This window comes from Barbus barbus (genome assembly GCF_936440315.1).
Source record: "Barbus barbus genome assembly, chromosome: 35".
Taxonomy (NCBI): Eukaryota; Metazoa; Chordata; class Actinopteri; order Cypriniformes; family Cyprinidae; genus Barbus; species Barbus barbus.
In genome coordinates, this window is record NC_136763.1 from 15557645 (window position 1) to 15576601 (window position 18957).

The window sequence follows — 18957 nt, forward strand, 5'->3', positions numbered from 1 at the left end:
TGTACAAACCACAAAGCTGTCACTAGGATGGTTACTCTGAGCTCCAAAACCTATTTTTATCTTATTTACCTCTAGATGTTACTACCTTAAAGGTGCATACAAGTACCTAAACAGTACATATTAGTATCTTTTGAAAGATACCTTCCAGTGACAGTTTTGAATTCACATTTCGTAAACCTTCATCTAATTCCAACTCTTTTGCTATAGGCAGACTTCTCTTTCCCCTTCTCAGATATTTATCTGAACTCTACTCTCCCTAGATGTTTGCTGCTCTATCAGAACAAAAATCTGAACACAAGTCACATCTTGTCTCTATAGCCTTCTTTAGACCGGTGAGTCGATGGTCTGAGCTATAAATAAGCTGTACTTCCTTCTACAATAAAAATACTCAACTTACCAGACATGACATCTTCATCTATAAATTCCAAGAAGACACTGACAAATATCCCATTCATAAATAATTAGGAATAGCATACACTACTGTTCAAATGCCTGGATTTTAAGCATTTTAACCATTTAATTGATCAAAAGTGACAATAAAGGTAAAAACACAAGATTTATATATATGCTTTTAAAGTAACATGGCTTCCACAAAAATATTAAGCAGCACAACAGTTTTCAACATTGATAATAAAAATATGTTTCTCGAGTATCAAATCAGCATATTAGAGTGATTTCTGAAAGATTATGAGACACTGAAGACTGGAGTAATGATCCTGAAAACTCAGAAAATTCATATTTTAAAATATAAATCTAAAAGCAGTTATTTTACATTTCAATAATAGTTCACAATATTACTGTTTTACTGTATTTTAAATTAAATACATTGATAAGTAAAAACACCCTTTCAAATATATTTTAAAATCGTACTGACCCCAGACTTTTGAACTGTCATGTAACTGTTTCTTTCATACTAAATTACATGGATTAGTCTGAGGCCAAATTTATAGTGGTCTTACGTGAAACTACAGTTGGCCAAACACTCTATTAAAAACTAAAATGATATTCCTTAGTGTTTTACACATAATAGCACCACTGTTACCAAAAAAATTCAACACAATGTTTCACGAGCACCAAGCCAGCATATTAGAATGATCTCTGAGGTTAATGTGACACTGAGGACAAGAGTAAAGGTTGTGAAAATTCAGCTTTGTCATCACAGGAATAAATTACATTTTAATATAGCCTATAACAAAATAGAAAACATTATACATTTAAATACTTTTCACAGTATTACTCTATTTTTGATCAAATAAATGCAGCTTTGGTGACTATAAGAGGCATCTAAGAGAAGCTTTTGGACAGTAGTGTATAAATACATCCAGTAAAATAGATGCCAAAGAACCTTTACTGGTATTCCAACACTCCTAATGGCTCGTAAGTGAACTGTATGGCACTTGAGGAATCATGCACATAGAATTTAGATTTCCCTTTAAAAGAAATTAAGTCTGACAGTAGAAATAAGTATTTAGAAACAGGTCATAAGCTTTCATGCTGGGTTGTTTGCAGACCTGACCAGTACACCTGCATCATGAAACTTCAACAAGAAGTCCAGGGCTGGAGGAGGGAGTGCATTTTCCACAATAACCACCACATATCCCAGAAACTCTACTGCCATCCTGTGGATAAAAGAAGAAATACATGTAAAGTATTCTTAATCGTTTATTAACTAAAACACACTAAAAAATAATTGAGAAATTTTAACCCCAGGGGCATGAAAACACAACTCAGCTGACTTCAACTAAAGATACAATTCTCTCTCTGCATGTCCTCCAGAGCTCTTGACTTAGAACAGTGGATAATTTTGAATGGATTCTGTTTAATCTCTGCCAAAAATGGTCCCTCTGCTGATTTCAAGGACTGGATCTACACAGCAGCTGCTCAGTTGTTCCATCAAAAGGACACTTGTACAAAATAAGATGGATGATGTACTACATGTGCTTAAAATCTAATTCTAAGCCAAAATGGATAATATACTTAATTTACTATTCATTCAGAGTTGCAGGTTCCAAAAACAACACACGGTCTGGTGAACTTGCACACATTTACTCTAATCATTATGCCTTCTAGTGTGCATTAGTTAGAGTAGGCCTATCTTTTGTTTTATAAAGTTCTTAAAAATGCTGTGTTTTCATACTACAAATAACTACTTTATCTTAAAAGAGAAATGCGGAATTACAACATCCTAATGGGCTAAATAGAAATTGTGTAAAATTTGTAAAAACAAAATGTATTACAAAGAAGTGTATAAATGCAAGACTTTATGATTTCAATGTGTGAGCTAGTTTTCTTTAAGTCAGTGCATGGTGGTGGAATTACCTGAGACCTGTGAATGTCAGCTGTGGCGTAGTTCCCTTGGGAAATCCACCTAGTGCTTTCTGTCACCTTAAATCCTGTTCCTGAGAGGTTGATCCTGAACCGGCCCTGAAAAAAGAGCACATTGTTTGAGCAGTCACAACATTTCACCTCCTAGCAACAGGTGGCAGTAGGAATTTTAACCTCACACTGTCTGTACACTAAAATCTGGATGAGTAAACTAATCTGACAAATATGTCATTCCTATATTTATTTATATAGAAAATGAAAAATAAGCTTTTCACACCGCACTGAACCCCTGATTATCTTCATTCTTAATCCTGCTTTTAACCCTGGGTAGAGGAATGTTTCACAAATGTACTTTAGCAGGGTTAGCACTGTATGTTACCTGAAGTTAGAATCTTTTATGCACTGTTAAATGATGCAGTGTTAGAATGTTATGACTAGATGCTAAGCAACAGACAGCCAATTGCGTGTCTCATATTCACTTTGCTTTGAACAGTCACGGAAACACTGCGTGTTGTATAAATAGTAGTTTCAACATTTAAGGGTAAAACGTCAAACAGAGATGTAAATTGCAATGAAGAAGAGAGAATTTCATTCTTACCTTTGTAGACCAAAAAAATCCACTAAGGAACAACTTAATAAAGTTGGCAATATATACCGGTAATATGAGGAGGTCTTTATGTAAACAGGTGTGTGAAAAGGCCTGTGGTGTGCTACCTACCTGTGGGCAGCGGGCAGCACTATAGCAGTCTCCTGCCGTGGCAAAGGGAACCCCATGCCCTTCATGGATTAAGGCAAATTTCCAGTCTGTGGCTACACAAAAAAATAAATAAATAACGTTTATACATTTAAGGTAGGCGTATTAAAGATTAAAAGGGCAAGAAATAAATGAAAAAGAGACCAGACTTTTTTCAAGAATAATTTCTGGCAAAATGTGTGTTAGCTAGGCTTACTTATAATGGTCATTCTGCTGAGGTCCATTCTGACTCTTGTGAAGGTAGAAAGACCAGCAGCTGTGTAGTCTCTTCTACACTGGCAACCTTCTCTCCTGCTTAGGTTGGATGGGCACTGTGTGGGGTCCATCAGCCTGGACAACAACACGAACAACATAAAGAAATGTTGTTTCTTTGACAGAAAAATGAATAATATAAATATATAATACAAATGTATTTTGTAAAAGCACAGAAATAATGCAATAATGCATATTAATACACTCTCAATGGAAGTCAAATGGGTAGCCTAAGTGTAACCTGTATCCGAAGACCTCAGAGAAGTTCTCTTCTTCTCCGGTGATCAGCGTGATATACTCCTTAGGACTGTCAGTGTTCATCTCTGAACAGTAGATCTGAGGAATAGAGGAGGTAAGTGGAGTTTTATTTTTTTATGTCTAAACTAAGCAATTCTTTTAAATCAGGAATTCATTCTTTGTGCCAAATAACAAAGTTATCTTCTCTCTGAAAATGTTTCAGAGAAGAGCTGAATGTCATGTTAACAGAAATGAGACCTAAAAATTTATCTTACTTTTAACATTTTTCCATCAATGTTAAACGTCTGTTCACCATCAGAGACGACACCTTTCTGGAGCTGTACATCTATACAGCTAGTGGGGAAGTGGCCTGAAAATGAGAGAGGAAAAGAGTTTGTACAGTACGGATCTCAGCAAATGCAAACAGCGATCGATATCCGTAATGATCGTGTAATCAAGTGCTTTTCTAGGGTTCACGTACGTAAACAGCCGAATTTACAAATACACATGAAATCATAACCTTACTATTATGTATTATGTATCTATTATGTACTTTCATAACAATGCTATTTATGTTCTATGGGTGGCTCTTGTCACAGAAGCGGATGATGTTTTACGTAGAAACAGCTGGCAGGTAGTGTTGGGGGTAACGCATTACAAGTAACGCAAGTTACGTAATCAGATTACTTTTTTCAAGTAGCCTACTAACTAGTAAAGTAACGCATTACTTTTGAATTTCTAAGCAAATGTCTGAGTTACTTTTCCAAATAAGTAACACCAGTTATTTTTTCCCCCATTTATTGACTGACAAGTCTCCTGTCAGGAAATAGGGAGTAAACATGATGTTACTGTAGTTCTAGACTAAATGTGAACATGCATTAATTCATCTCTCTCACAAAATCAGATTCAGTAGTCCTCAAATTGAATAAAAACCGTGAAATGCAAACATGCAACAATTAAATAGGTTAAATAATACAAATATCCTTTATGTATTTAATCCCGTTTTATTAACCAGTGTCTTTGCTGCTGACCTTCGATGATGCGATTCAACCATACTTATAAGCAAAAATTACTTTAGATGAACTAACATTTGTGCTTCATTTTTTTTTTTTTTTTTTTGGTGAGTGCGCCTCACCAATTTTACATTTTTGGCAGATACTTATAATAAAGTTCTACTACATATTAAAGAAATAGTTTTGAAGTAAAACTCATTTGACCTAATACAGGGCTGTCTAAACTCGGTCCAAAGTTTAATTTCAACCCCTGATTAAACACCTGAAGCTGCTAATCAAGCTCTTTACTAGCTATAATGCTAAATACCAGTCAGGTGTGTTGAAGCAAGTTGGAGCTAAACTCTCCAGGACCGAGTTTGAACACCTCTCACCTAACAGATTTACTTTAAGTATCCTCAAAACATTTAAGGTAATATTTTAACAATTTAACAATATGTAAATTTCGCATGCTCGTGTAAGTATTATTATAGTTCCCAATAAGGTCCGGTGGCAGTGACCGTGCTAGCAGCAGGGGTTTCCGTAGTGTAGTGGTTATCACGTTCGCCTAACAAAACCGGGCCAGTCGCGGATAGGTGTAGAGCGCTGACTAGCCAATAGGAGCGAAGGAAATTCCAGGGAGGTGGGACGAGTAAAATACACACAGTTAGAGGTTCGAATCCCGCCTCGGCCACAAATAATATAATATTAATTTTTATTCGTTTTTCATCTAGTTACACTTTAAGTACAATTAACATATAATAAACGAACTTTGTGCACAAAGATAAAATAAATCTTGCAATAACTGTTCTTGTGTAGGATGTACAAAATGTGCAACGATCTTAATAAACATTTACATTATAATAGGGTATAGTTATCGCTAATATAGAAAATGTGAATGTGATTAATTGAAAAGAACATTTTGACTTTTATTTTTTTATTTTGTTTTAGACATTTATTTTTAAAGAGACGTTTGCTTTATATTTGTATAACTATGTACAGAAAATGTAATATGAAATATGAAATACAACCAATAAACAATAAAAAATAGAAAGTCTCTCGTTTTATTTATAGTACAATAATATAAATATTATATAAAACTGAAAAAAGGTAATTGCTACAGTACAGTACTAACCAAAACATATAATAACTGAATAAATATACATTAAATAATTATAGATTAAACAACAACAATAATAATAATAAAATTTAAAGTTGTGAAGAACACAGAAAAAAACAAGAATTTTAAATTAAATAAGTATGTACAATTATGTATGTTTAATAGTAAGAGTTATTAATATTTAGTGTTTACAAATCAAAATAAAATAATGCAAGTAAATAAATTTAATTTAAAAAACACACTAAAATGCAATGCAAACAAGGCCAATACTTGATATTTTAAAGAAGAAATTTACATTTATAGATTAAACAACAACAAAAACAATATTAATAATAATAATAATAATAGTAATAAAATCTATAGTTGTGGAGAACAGGAAAAAAGCAAGAAAAAAAGAACATGCTTTTTTAGAAAGAGGCTACACAGTACTTTTTTCAGTTAAACAGATGATACTGTCCATGTGCATGTATATAGTACGAATATGATTGTGCCATAAGTAATAAACTAATAAAATGTAAGAACAACAGAACAACATGCTTAAGAAATATTATATGCTTTCCAACATCTAAATAATCATAGAGTTTTGAAAATGTTTTGAAAGAATGGTAAAACAATTCCACTGATAAATAGAAAATGATGCATATATAACAGTAAAAGTTAAGCAGACTTTTTACATTTTACAATCCTGCATGGAGTCAACATATCATTCCAAAGTAAACAAAGAAATTAATTGCATTAATGCATTTTAAAATATATTCAAATAGAAAACAGTTATTTTAAATTGTAAAAATATTTCACAATATTTTTTTTTTTAAATAATACACAATTAATTAACACACTTCTATTCTGATTTATATGATTTTATTACTTAATAAATAAAACAACAATTAAATGAAACAGATTATTCTGAAATAATTAAATAATGATTAAATGTAATTCATAATTTATTAAATAAATATATCAATAATTAAATGCATCTATTTATTTTCTAAAAGTCCATGAAAACACAACATTTATTAATATATTTCACAATATCCTCTTTCACAGACTATTGTGTTTGATTATCTATTTTTTCATAATAAAATGTAATTCATATATTATACCATTAAATTGCACACACATTTTTTGTAATCAATTTGTTTGTAATGTAAATGTGTGTGTGTAATATATATTAATTACAAGTACTACATCATACTGCACTGTTGACATATATATATTTTAAATATTTGATTTAAGTACATAGTGAGAGATTAATGATGAAACATTCACCTTTACAAACAAAGATACTCTTATAAAATAACAGCTGTATTTTATAAGAGTTTTTATTTTATATAATAGTTTGGTTTACTGTTTCCTAACGTCAAACCATTCAACACAACTGGCAATCCGATTACATGATAATATACATGCAATTTAAATGATAAAATATATTAATCATAATGTATATGCAATACAGTAAATTAGCATTCAATTTACCTTCTCGGTTTGTCAGATTAAACAGCAGTCACCATAGGTAAAATCTGTTTTAAGGTAGTTCAGACAGTAAATATTTGTTGTACAACGGGTCTCCCCTCCTCCACTGCGAACGCGAATGATTGACAGATGATACTCGGCTTCTTAAATTACCCGCCACGGAAAAGACGAAACAGCGCCAGGAAGTATACGCGTGGCCAGAAATATATTACATCCGTAGTGTTAAGCACTACCATAGAGAATGAATGGGAAAAGTTAAGGGAAGTTAAGCTCAACTGTAGAGGTAGTGCTTAACAATACAGATGCAATGCATATTTTGGCCACACATAGATTTCATGGTGCTGTTTCATCCTTTCCATGGCAGGGTATTTAAGTAGCACACAAACGTCATGACAGTTGACTGAAGCGCAGTTCTTTTAATTATGCACGAGCGGCGCGCAAATTTTATTTGTATCCTCCTCATCAAAATGAGGAGATATGAATATCAGGAGAGCTGAACACTCTCGTGCAGTGCAAGTTTCATTCATTATGATGTGCAGGAGGAAATCCCCAATGTGGACAAACTCACAGGCTATCTATAGCTGAGCTGAATAAAAAACAGAAACGTTTTTACTGATGAAACGTGAAGACAATAAACACACGATTGCGAAAATATATGGTTTATGTGTGTCTTTCAAGTTATCTTCAGGTAATGAGTATATAAACTATATGAAAAATGCAGTACTGATTGACATATCATTTAGTAAAGAAACTCTAAAATATATTTCCTGTATTATTCTGTGATAAAAATGGGAAAAGGGTGTTCGTAGTAGCCTTTATAAACCAATCATAAAATTGTCATTAGGAAAACATTAAACAAAAATATTGTAGCCCCTTGCTGCAGCTAATTGTGCTTCCACAGGCTACACACAGCAATATAAACAACACCTGTGCATGATCTCTTCACGCCGTTCTTGTAAAATAATAATAATAATTAAATAATATAAGTTTACAAGCACACCGTTCCGCTGAGAACTCCACTTACCTACATCCTAAAGGTGTTTGAACGTGAGGGATCGTCCCGGATGAGATCGTCAGGTGAAAAGTCATCATGTGGATAATTTAATTTATGGATAAACTACTATTAATTAATTTTACTAATAGTTAGATTGGGTAGGCCTTCACAAAAGGGCGTTTAATAAAAAAATTCAGTAAAAAATTGCCTTGACAAAAGGGCACTTTGGGCATCAAGGAGAAAAGGGGCAGGTGCTCAAGCACCCACCGCCCCCCCCCCCTGCACGAGCCATTCCTATCGCGTTGGATGGTAAAATATGCGATCTATTTGAATTCTATTGAGAAACTGCCACTTTAAAATGCTATGGAGAAAGCCGAACATTAACTAAAACAAGGTACAAACTAAAAAGACTGATGAAAAGAGGAGAAAACTAAATTGTGCACCAACACTAACATAATATTAAAATATTTTTAAACTAGGCTACTCATGACCACCTTTAGCCTATATAATTTATCACGTTTTACTATAGGCTTATTTATTGTGGTAAACTTGTAGAATTTATAATGGATAATCTGTTAAGGGAATAGAGTTTTCCCTAAAGATTTATATTACAACTGTGGCATGTTGTAGCTATTGTTTCTAAAGGCTGTTGTTTCTCATAACAAATGTAATATACAGATTAATTAAAAAAGTCATTATTGGCCTGGTAATGATTAATAGGCTAACCTTATTATTACAAATGCTACAGTTAAGAACTATGGTACTTTTTCATAAGAGCAAGTACATTCAGAATCGAGAGCCAATGGGTTCTAATGATGAGTGATGGAAAAACCTGGCCTTCAGATATTCCAATGATGGCCTAGATTAAATCATTAAGAGCCTGATGAACTGTTAAGGAGTAAGAAATAAACAATATCAATATAAGAAAATGTTAAGTTAGATTGACTTCCCATGGCGTGTTGAATTAGAACATTCTGTCAAACTATAGCCTAAGTGTCTAAATAATATAAAATACATTTATATATCCAATGTAAACAAGTAATTGTTATATATAGCCTATTACTTAATTGCAGTCACGCAATCAACCAACTTTGCATGTGCGGTGGATAGCACAAAAGACCATTTTACAAAAATAAACATTTAAGCAAACAAACAAATAAATAAACCTTAAGAGGGAGCATCACCCGGGGTCCACTTCAACCACTATTCTTTTCTACCACTATATGGGCATAAATAAACTATAAGGACATTCATTGTAATTCACTGTCCTGCTGCTACTATTAATTCATTGTTACTCACAAGACGGACTGATGCATGATTTCCGTTCCTCAGGTTTGGAGGAGGAGGGACATTTTTCAGAAACCTCACCCTCTGCTGATATACACTGGACTTGTCTCTCTGTCCAACCACTTCCACAGCTTTCAGAACACTAATATACAAAAAAAAAGAGTTTTTTTAAACAGACATTATGGGTTTAGTAATGACATTTAGTAATTTAGTATAATTTTATATCTTGCATAATTATTCAAATAGGTATATATTATTATCAGTCCAGATCTGTCTTAAATTCAGTAAAACTACATATTATCAAATTTCTTTTTAAATTTTTAAAAAGGGTTTTATTTTTCTTGTACAAAATGACATTTTTCGATTGAATGTCATTCCTTAAAAATGTAAAATTGAATTAGACAAATTCAAATCATGAATAATTACTTTAATAAACTCTCAAGTCCCCATAGACCCATTCTCCAAGTGTGTGGGGCAGGACAAGGCAGCCGAAAGCAGGGCAAGATGTCCTCAGGAGGGGTGCTGGGGCAGTCTAATGAAGAGTTAAGACTATACTCATAATTATCAATCCCAGCATGAACCTCACTGCAGGACACCAGCCTCCTCTCATACCCCAGACCACAAGTGACTGAGCACTAAAATGGAAAACAGCCTTGATGGAAACAAAACCCAATCTACAGTGTCTAAAACTTTACTGCTCTTTATAAATAACATCCATTTATTTATTCAATATAAGTAGTTATTCAGGATTCACAACATCTATTGGCATAGAACTTAAACTGTCAAATTATTTCCAAATTTAATTTTCTAAATAACTGTATTATTTCCTGTCTCTCACCTTAGACCATTCTCCTGTAATCCAGATGAACTCACAGTGTTGTAAATTACAAGGTTCCTTATCAGCTGGTTTTCTTTGGTTCATGCAGTACGCCTCATGCACCTCATCTTCATCCTTATCCAAACACACTACTGCTCGAACCTTGTACCCAGAACCACATGTTTTGTTGCACTGAAGGAAGGGATATCCAGAAAAGTGATCATAAAATTCCAGCAAGCAGGATAATACTGGCACTAATTTGATCAGCCAAGGTATGTGTGCAGCTTTCTGTTTAAAAACTACATAATTTGAGATTTAGGTGGCCTTAAAGGTACAGTTCAGTTTTAGTTATTTGTATAATGTATGATGAATGCTAACCTGGACTGGAATCTTTACTATGGGGTTAACTGCTATGTAGAGAAAGTAAAAGAAGTGGGAAGAAATATCACTGATTCTGGTAATTCTGTCATACGCTGTAAAGTGTTGACAGTGAGCAGCACCAAGCTTTGTGCGAGGCAACTTGGCCCCTCAAGCATCCGACAGGCAAAGTGAGCTAGTCTAATAGGCTCCAGCTGCCTGTGTCTGCTGTGGACGTGTTCTCTAGAGCAGTGCACTCAACTAATTACACTTCTTTTAAGTGCTGTGATTTCATGCTGATAGATGACCCAGATTCGAGTCTTACGGAAGTTTTTGTTGTCTGAAAGTTTTTCTGTAGACCAGTGGTTCTCAACCTTTTTAACTCAAAGACCCCCCAGCGGTCTAACACAATATTTAAAGGCCCCCGTATAATATAATATTAGCAGAAATACAGTGTAATATATTATTAGCAGAAATTGGGGGTGACGATATAGGGAAATTAAAGGGTGAGTTCACCCAAAAATTAAAATTCAGTATTGTTTACATTCAGGAGAATCCGTTAACTCGGGGAGAAGAATTGTTGAATAAATAGTTATTTTTGTTTTCTTTGTGCACAAAAAGTATTCTAGAAGCTTAGCAAAATTGAAGTTGAACCACTGATGTCACATGGACAGTTTTATCAATGTCCTTACTTCGTTTCTGGGTCTGGGAACATTTCAGTTGTGTCTATGCAGGGTTAGCGAGCTCTCAGATTTCATCAAAAAATCTTAATTTGTGTTGCGAAGATGAACGAAGGTCTTACAGGTTTAGAACAACACAGGGGTAATTAATAACAGAATTTTAATTTTTGGGTGAACTAACCCTTTAATTACAACAATTCATTTTTTGTGAGTTCTTAAGGTAGAGTTAAATATTATATCAGTTCAGTTAAAGTTAAATTATATATGTAATGGATATTGAATATGCAAAAACATAAAGGTAAATTTAAGTAGATATCTAAAAAAGTGTCTTAATTAATAGCCAAATTTAACAAAACTGCACCAACAGAATTAATAGGGAAGTGTTTCGCAATGTGGCATTCTTGCTATTTTTATGATTTTTTATTTTTTTTATTATTGTGGAAAAAAATTAAAGGCATAGTTTGTATATTGTTTCAAACGTGTGTGGGTTTCTTTCTTCTGATATATTGAAGAATGTTGGTAACCAAACAGTTTCGGTTACCACTGACTTCCATTGTATGGACAGCAATTTATTTTATGAAAAACATATAGGTTTGGAGCAAAATGAGGGTAATAATTAAATAATGAAAGATTTTTTTTGGTGAACTATTCCTTTAAAGGAAAAAAAATACTTCCAGAACTGAGGATGATAAAAAAAAAAAGTAGGCGGTCACTGTTGTGCTTGATTGAATTTTGCCCATATCATCTGAGAGAGAACGGTTTGAGTTGCTCATACACACACTTGCTGCTGCTCATTCACATTTATTTCATTCTCACACTTTGTCACATATTCACCTCTTGCCAGTCTCCTTTACCCCAGCTGTAGTGTGAGACACAATCGGTGACCTGGCAAGGCTGCGTAGAGGGCGGGTGAAGGAGACGGGAACATTTAGACTCCTGCATCCTGCGCTCGTCACCACTGACACAAGAAACCTCACGATGCTGCAGTCCATTTCCACAAGATGATGAACACTATGGAGAACAACACAGGTGGGTTAATGGAACTCATCAATTCAACATTTCTGTGATCTGTTTACATACTTTAAGCCTTAACAAATCGCAGCTGTCCTCTAGTTTGTTCAGATAGTAATTACTTCCTTTGAAAGCCATAAATCAAAATGTGATGACAGGATTACAATGAAGAGTCTGTTGAGAGGTTTGCACACTCCTGCTCTGTTAAAGCTCAGAAAAGTGCTGCTGTACCTGAATGTATGCAGACCACTTTCAACAGCAACCAGCATTTTTTTTAAGCTGGGGCCACTGAAAAACCAAGGATAAGGTAAAAGTTGAACTGATGTCTTTATCATGCATATTCTATTGTCTTTTACAGTTTTGTAAATGTGATGAGCCTAGGTGGGTTTTTCATTGCGTGAATGCCATCCAAATGCAGGCAAAAGTAAAAGGGAGAAGAAAAGAAATTCAACTCTTCCATAAAAATAACCATTAAAGTATTCTTGCCAAACTAAATTTGCCAGTTTACTTTAACTCTCATTTTACTGCATCATCAAGCCTGCTTGTGGTTTACACAGAAGATGAAGTTTGACATTTTGCTAAAATGAAACAGGATGAAATGAAATAAGATGAATTGGGCTCTCCATTCGTTTGCATGAGTTTAAATATTGGTCATTGTGTGTAGTTATTTGATCATGCGTGTTTGGTTGGTGATTGGAAAAGTTGTTGAATTACTTTTTATCAAGAATATTTTGATATAACAGGCAGAGATATTCTGTGTATGGGAGTAATTTTCATAGAAAAGAAAGATTTTGAGTGCTACTGTATCCTATTGGAAAATATATTAAAACAGTGAGTGATCTCTGAACACATCGTACACTATACATTTACATTTACATACAATATACATTTTAAATGACTTGTTAAATATATTACATTGGTTTTGGAGGTGCAGTATTCAAATGATTGAGCAAAAAAGTATGCATAAATGATACTGAGTAAAGTGAAGATTAAATGAGGGCTTTAACAGATTTCTAACTGAAATTGGGACATGCTGTACAAATACATATATCTTTCTAGATATCTGCTTTCCTTCTCTTCAGTTATTTACTACACAGACTGCTCCTGTAAATCTCTAAAACTTGATGCTGCTGATGACCTAAAATATATATTTACATTACAGTTCAAAAGTTTGGTTTCAGAATTAATTTTTTTAAGAAATGTATAGCAAGGGTGCAGTATATTGATCAGAAGTGACAGGTAAGACTTTTACATTCTTACAAAATATCTCTATTTCAATTAAAACAAACAAACCAAAAATGTTCTTGTGATTTTTTTTTCTATTAAAGAATCCTGAAAAAAAAATCTCTGATGGTTTACATAAAAATATTAAGTACCACAAAGGCCTTGAGCATTAATATATTAATATTAAGTATTATTATTATCAACATTAATTTATAATAATATATTTAAAGATGTATTTTTATATTCACATTAATGTTATTTTCAATATTTTATCAGTATTATTATAAATAATGTTTCTTTGAGCACCAAATCAGCATAGGGTGATTTGTAAAGGATCATGTGGCACTGACGACTGGAGTAATGGCTGTTGAAAATTCAACTTTGTCATCAAAAGAATAAATACATTTTAATGGTAGTCCATATATGCACGTACACAGTGTAATATATAATAAAGTGAGTTTTACCTCTCCCCAGCTTCCCGTCTTCCACTTGGGGCACCTCCCACCTCTGCAACGCCTTTGCTTTTGTGGGAGGGGCAGGTGTAGGCAGTTCTCTTCTGGGACTGGCTGACCCGAGTGACTGACACAAGTCACATTACGGTACTTGTATCCATTCCCACAGGACACAGAGCACTGCAAGAAGGGGAAAAAAGCTACAGTGAAATCCAACTGCTTGATAAACACAAGCCTAATTAGTGTGTCATTTGACGTGATTATGTTTGATTATGAAGCTGATTATGTCTAAATATGTGAATTTATGGGTAAGTCAAAGTAAACAAAAGAATAGATCAGTCCTGTGGTAATCATTGTAATTACTTTCAAATTTATTACCATTTTGACAGCACATCATGTTATGTGGAGAAGCAGTATATGGGCATTTACATTATAAGATACCAATAACATAATACATGATATACAATGGGAGCAGCATAAACAAAGCATTTGTTTTTACCTCAAATACTATTTACAGTATAAAAAAAGAGGAAAGAAAGTGTCTCTGAATCATAATGAATGGCAGTCGGGACATCTGCTTGCCGAGCTGAAGAAACAGTGACATATTTTCTGGCACCAGCGGATAAAGGGAAAAGAGAGAGAGGCTTCCCTGGACCCCAGGATTGGAGAGGAACGGATAATGAAAGGGCCCCGTAGAGGGAGGATGGATATGATGCGACAAGTCTGAAGTTGAATGAGTCCATTCCCAGCATGCATTCACAAAATACAGGAACTAAGAGAACAGAAACTCCCCAATCGGATAATGTGTTCCTGGGGATACTTTATCAAGCAAGTCTAGCAAGTCAGTGTGTCACAGAACAAAATAGGTCTTGGGCAAACGGTTTAACATTCATATATATATATATATATATTTGCTTTTACAAATATGTACAGTACCAAAATATATACAGTTGGTTCAACTGATTACATATTGTACAAAATTCAGTAGCGACAACATGGACAGTTGCAGCAAAATAACAAAATAAAAAACTTTACATAAAATGATATAAATATACACTTTTATCTTTAAAGCAAGACCTCCATGTACCATTGTTATAATGATCCACTTTAATAATTCATCCAAAGCCCTAAATAATGATTCATAATAAATCATACACTTGCTTACTCTGCCTCAGAATTTTACAGTGTTTATGTGTGAGAATGTGTAATATATATGTTACAAGCTAAAAATACAAGTGTAAAAGTTGCATACTTAGTTTTTGTGTGAGTGTGTGAAGGTCTCTTTAGTTGATATGAAACATCAATAAGCATACATTTAATAAATTGCATCACAATATTGGTGCTGATCAGCTCTAAAACAATTAAAATGACTGGTATTTCAATTATTGACATCTGAAATGGTTTTTACATACAGCAATAATGTGTCTGAATAATTAGGAGCCATATCATTTAGTTTATCATAACATATATCCTTTCATTTGTTTTCACATGGAAAGGCCTTTATTTCAGTCACGGTTAAGGTGTGGAAAGCTACCATACTGTTGTTAAATGAATGCACCACTGATTTAATGAGCACAAATTACCAACTTTTACACTCAAAATGATTCCAATGCAGGGTAATTTACTTAAAAATTCCCTTCATCTAAAAACCACCCACAATCCTGAAATGCACAAGCCTGAGTTATCTTCCTAGAGCAAAACCGTTTAACCAAATGTCATCAAATTGACAACAGAAAAATAAAATACAAATTAAAAACAAGTGTATATGGGATTTTTCTTTTTTTTTTTCAAAAGTGAACAACACATGTATATTTGTTATGCTAATTAAAACATGTTCAAAACAAATATTCCAATTCATGACATCTGAATGCAATCAAAATATATAGGTCTAACTGTGATGCCACCCTTCAGTTCATTAATCATGGCTTTATAGACCATGCAAAATTGCCTTGTTTTTCCTTTAAATTGTTACCACAAATGATCAGTCCAGGAATGGCAACGTACTTGGCCACGTGCCTCACTACATTCCAACAGGGACTTCCAAGTATCAAACCGCACACAGATATCCATGCTATGTGGGGCCATCGCTCCTGCCGTTCATTCTTCGCATAAGAATAAAAGTCTTTCTGCGAAGTGCGTCCATTCTGATTAGATGAGCTAAAGCCCTTCCCACAGATCAAAGGCCATCCTTGGCCCCCCATGCCTTTGCCATTGTTATTTTCATGTATGCTCACTCGGTTGACTGTGACCATATCACCCATTAGGGCTGGTTAATATCCTGTGCCGTCCAAAAGGAAATAGACAGCGGTAGACTTCTTCTGTAGGTATTAAGGTGAGTGAGCACCAAAAAAAGACCACCATTTAAGGATCATTAAAACAGGTAAAAGATGTTGAATAATCAGATGAGAAATGAAATAAAAGCAGCAGGTTAACACAAAAAAGTCATACAGAATTGGAAGTTTGACACACGAAACAACAGATATTAAGCTCAGTGGTTTTGTACCTTCTTTGATTTGAGAACATATGCTTAATCGGCGAATAAAATGCTATCTTTTAAAAAAAATAACACCTTCAGAATAATACAAGAAATCAAACATTCAAAGTCATTTTCTTTTCTAGATGACTAATTCACAAATCAACTAGTATTATTAATTTATTACAAAAAATTGCCTACTTTTCCAAACCACATGAATAACAATAAAAAAGAAAAGCTTGTTTAATTTGACCATCATCATCAACAGGTTCAAACAAATATGGACAAACATATGGCAGCAGAAATAAATACAAATACATACAATAATATACAGAAACGTTCATGCACACCTTCATCAATACTGCCATTCGATTTAAACCGCTTAATTTTCAGTCTGGTTGCATTAACAGACCATGTCATGAAAGGGAATAGCACCATAGACACTATAGCATCTTTGGGAAAAAAAATATAATAATTTGTATAAATACAGTGCTGTGAAAAAGTAAGTACACCCCACGAAAAGTGTAGTATTTATAAAAGATATTGGATTGACATTTCGTCAATGTTAATAGATCAAATAAATTATAATTTAATAAATCATACTTTTTATAATGATTTGAGCCATTTCTTTTTTTACATCACTGTATGTTTCTTAAAATATATACTATTATATCCATGAGAGACTCTAGATCAAATTAAGCAATGAATGGTTGGTTATGGATATTATAGGATAGCTTAGAATTCACAAATATAAAGTGGATGGAAGATGTATGTGGGGCTCTTCATTAAGACTGAGGTAGACACAAGCAACTGGCCAACAAGCATTTTAAAAAAAGATTTAAAAAAAAAAAAAACTGACCTTCCCTGGGTCTGAGGGAAATGCAATAAGGAATTTTACACACTAGACTAAACATGTTTTTTGTTGCTTAATACAATAATTAAAAAAAGAAATATTACTGATTTTGTAAATAACCTAGAAAAATATTACAATTGCAGAACAAATCAACAGACAAAATGCCACAAAACTACATTTGATTTCAGATTAGGTCACAACTTTTTGTATTTGCTTAAAATGTACTTCTGTAAGTTACCTTAAATATACAAAAATATAGCAACTATAGACAGATTTTCACATAAGTCTCCCTTGTACTGAAAAAGCACCATCATAAATTTAAAAAAGGTCAATGGCTAGCTGAGTTCATGTGAGGTATGGTTGAAAAATAAAATTCAAGAGAAATGAATTATGAAGAGTGGTAGGAAAACCACAGAAAGATTGTTTCAATACAATAAAAGTAAACTGCCAGTGGCCAGATGTTTTAGCTCTGAAGTGGAGCAATACAAGCGTTGCTGCCCATATATTCTAAATACTATATACAACTGTACTGTGTTTTGAACACAAGCCACAGCAAAGGGCGTCACAATGATTTGTATTTATCCAAAGTACAGCTGCAGTGATCAAAAGAAACCTAACATAGAAAATTAAACGGGGAAAAAGCAAACAAAACAGCATTCAAACTTCAACACATCGACCAAAGAGATGCTCACTTTTTCAGTCAGAAAATAGACCTCTAAAACAATTTTTAACTGCATGTTTGGTAGATCTTTAAGTGCAACCGAAACTCGCTAAAAAGCAGCAAACGTTAAAACCAGCTATTTGCTTCCTCAAAGATCAAACAATTTCGAATTTTGAGTTTGAGTTTGTTTTCCTCATATCTTGAACGTAAAGAAACATCGGCATGTTCTGAGAATGAGAACTTATGAAAGGAAAAAGTTAAAATAGTTACGAGCGTACCGAGCTCCATTGGTCTGTGCTCCAGTGAGGGTTAATAGAGCAGGACTGAGTATTGCACTGTTCTCGGTCGGGTGGTTTGTCAAGAATTTCACAGCTCAGATCGTTAAAGCGCTCCCCGTTGGGCCGCTGACAAGCAACCAACCGTTTCTTTATCCCTCCTTCGCAGGATTTTGAACACTAGGGAGGCAGAAACAGAGTATGGGTGAGAGAAAAGAAAGAGTGAAAGTCTGGGGTTTTTTTTAACAGATATAACTTTTCTGAGAGAACATTTTCAAAAGACGGCTTGGACCACATATATAATGTCAAAATATCATAATCTCACGGTCTTCTCTTGAGTAGGCACACTTCTAAAGCTTCGTTCACATAGACAAAATACGACATGTAAGCACATCCTACTCAAATATCCTTTGTATTTTTGTCTGAATAGCAAACAAATCCTATATTGACCCTAATGCAAAAAAATTATTTTACAGACCAGTTGTAAATGTGAATAAAAATGTTAATGCATGATTAAAATGGAAATCATGCAATGTGACCAAAACCTGTTATACTTAGCTAATGGATAGCATATACATGCATGCATACACCAATTCAAACATTTGGGGTTGATTTATTTTATACAGTATTAAAATGTAATTGATTTCTGTGTTAAATTACTCCAGTCGTCAATGCCATATGATCCTTCATAATCAGAATTTTATGCTCAACAGACATTTCTTA

General features: G+C 33.7%; 2 protein-coding genes across 2 annotated transcripts in view; both read right to left on the reverse strand.

Moving 5' to 3' along the window:
• Positions 1-482: 482 nt before the first annotated feature.
• LOC306855410 (A disintegrin and metalloproteinase with thrombospondin motifs 9-like) lies at positions 483-5079 on the reverse strand. The gene is made up of 6 exons (XM_079394120.1): positions 3844-5079; positions 3573-3667; positions 3276-3409; positions 3044-3135; positions 2320-2424; positions 483-1619 (listed from the first exon to the last, which is right to left on the reverse strand). The coding sequence occupies exons 1-6, from the start codon at positions 3850-3852 to the stop codon at positions 1530-1532; spliced, it is 525 nt and encodes a 174-aa protein (XP_079250246.1). The 5' UTR covers positions 3853-5079; the 3' UTR covers positions 483-1529.
• Positions 5080-15760: 10681 nt separating this feature from the next.
• The window catches only part of LOC306855401 (A disintegrin and metalloproteinase with thrombospondin motifs 9-like), a gene marked incomplete at its 5' end in the record, with an annotated part of 30490 nt that continues 27293 nt past the window's right edge, over positions 15761-18957 (reverse strand). Inside the window, one exon of the mRNA XM_079394103.1 lies at positions 15761-18414. Within this exon, the coding sequence (XP_079250229.1) occupies positions 18226-18414 (189 nt within the window). The 3' untranslated portion in view covers positions 15761-18225. The remainder of the gene's footprint in view (positions 18415-18957) is intronic.